Here is a 1196-nt window from a genome sequence, read left to right on the forward strand (position 1 = left end):
CACACACAGATATACACCTATAACACAATACACCCCCAGCCCCATTCACCCACCCACCCCTCAATGAACAAAAATTAATTAGTTAATTAAACACAAAAACCGAGCTGAGGAAGCGCCATCATAAGTGAGGAAAACTAGAGGCATGACACTAAAAAAAACAACTTATAAAGTACATATTATTTCATAAATAAAAGCTCTAAACAGTGACTAATAAGTTCATAACCTGTAGATTGTTAAAAACAATCCATAAAATACATATACCAAAATAAGGACAATAAGAACAACTAATACATTTTTTAATTATCAAACTTACTAAAACAAACAGATCATAAATAAGTAAAAGAAAAGGAATAAATGAGTTGATTATTAAAAGACCTGACTCAAAAGGTAGGTTTTAAGTTTGCCCTACTTTGGCTTTATAATGGTTGTATATCTGCTTTTTAGGCTTTGAGCATACAGGAGCTGCTGATGTTCAGTCTCACAGCTCTGCTGTTATTTTCCTGTGTTTCCTGTCTGAAACAGAAACACACTGTTTAACGTTCCCTCAGCTGACATTGGTTGTGTGTGTGTGTGTTGTGTGTTTCTGCAGTCGGGTGATGACCTACAGGGAGCACGGAGCCTGGGTGGTCAAAGCTCATCTACAGAAGGAGACAGACGGACACATTATCAGTGTCAGGTATGCTCTGCCTCCGTCTCTTACAAATCACACACACACCACGGTAGAATGTTTCAGCTTACTGTGGGAGCATGCTGTGTGAGTTAGAGACAGTGGAACCCCGAACTCATCCAGGTCAGTGTCCGACATAACAGCAGCACCTGTCTCAGGCAGAGGAGGGGTTCTACTCTGTGTCCCTGAAGATGATGGGACACCTTACACACAAACACACTTAACCTTTATAAGCACACACCTAATGATAGGCTCTTCTGCACGTTGGTCAGGCTGACATTGTTTTCAGTCTGTGCTGAGGTGTTTGGGTTCATGAGTAAGGTAAGCACATGTGTTTAAGGCCCCTGCAATAACTTTTTTTTTAGAGCTGTTAATCAATTAAAATGCTAATTTTTTTTCTATTGAAACCATTTGTTAGTTTTGACAGGACAGCTGAAGACACGAAAGGGGAGAGAGGGGGTAACGGCATGCAGCAAAGGGCCGCAGGTTGGCGTGAACACGAGCCCGCTGCGTCAAGGAGTAAACCTCT

The 1196-nt window shown here is 41.2% G+C and overlaps 1 protein-coding gene across 5 annotated transcripts in view; it reads left to right on the forward strand.

Annotated features, from left to right (window-relative positions):
- Window positions 1-1196, forward strand: part of rptor (regulatory associated protein of MTOR, complex 1) — a 212559-nt gene that overhangs the window by 206185 nt on the left and 5178 nt on the right. For all 5 annotated transcript variants that reach the window (XM_032536773.1, XM_032536784.1, XM_032536782.1 and 2 more), the window contains one exon: window positions 590-676. In XM_032536773.1, the coding sequence (XP_032392664.1) occupies window positions 590-676 (87 nt within the window). The remainder of the gene's footprint in view (window positions 1-589; window positions 677-1196) is intronic.

Source organism: Etheostoma spectabile, chromosome 2 (genome assembly GCF_008692095.1).
Source record: "Etheostoma spectabile isolate EspeVRDwgs_2016 chromosome 2, UIUC_Espe_1.0, whole genome shotgun sequence".
NCBI lineage: Eukaryota > Metazoa > Chordata > Actinopteri > Perciformes > Percidae > Etheostoma > Etheostoma spectabile.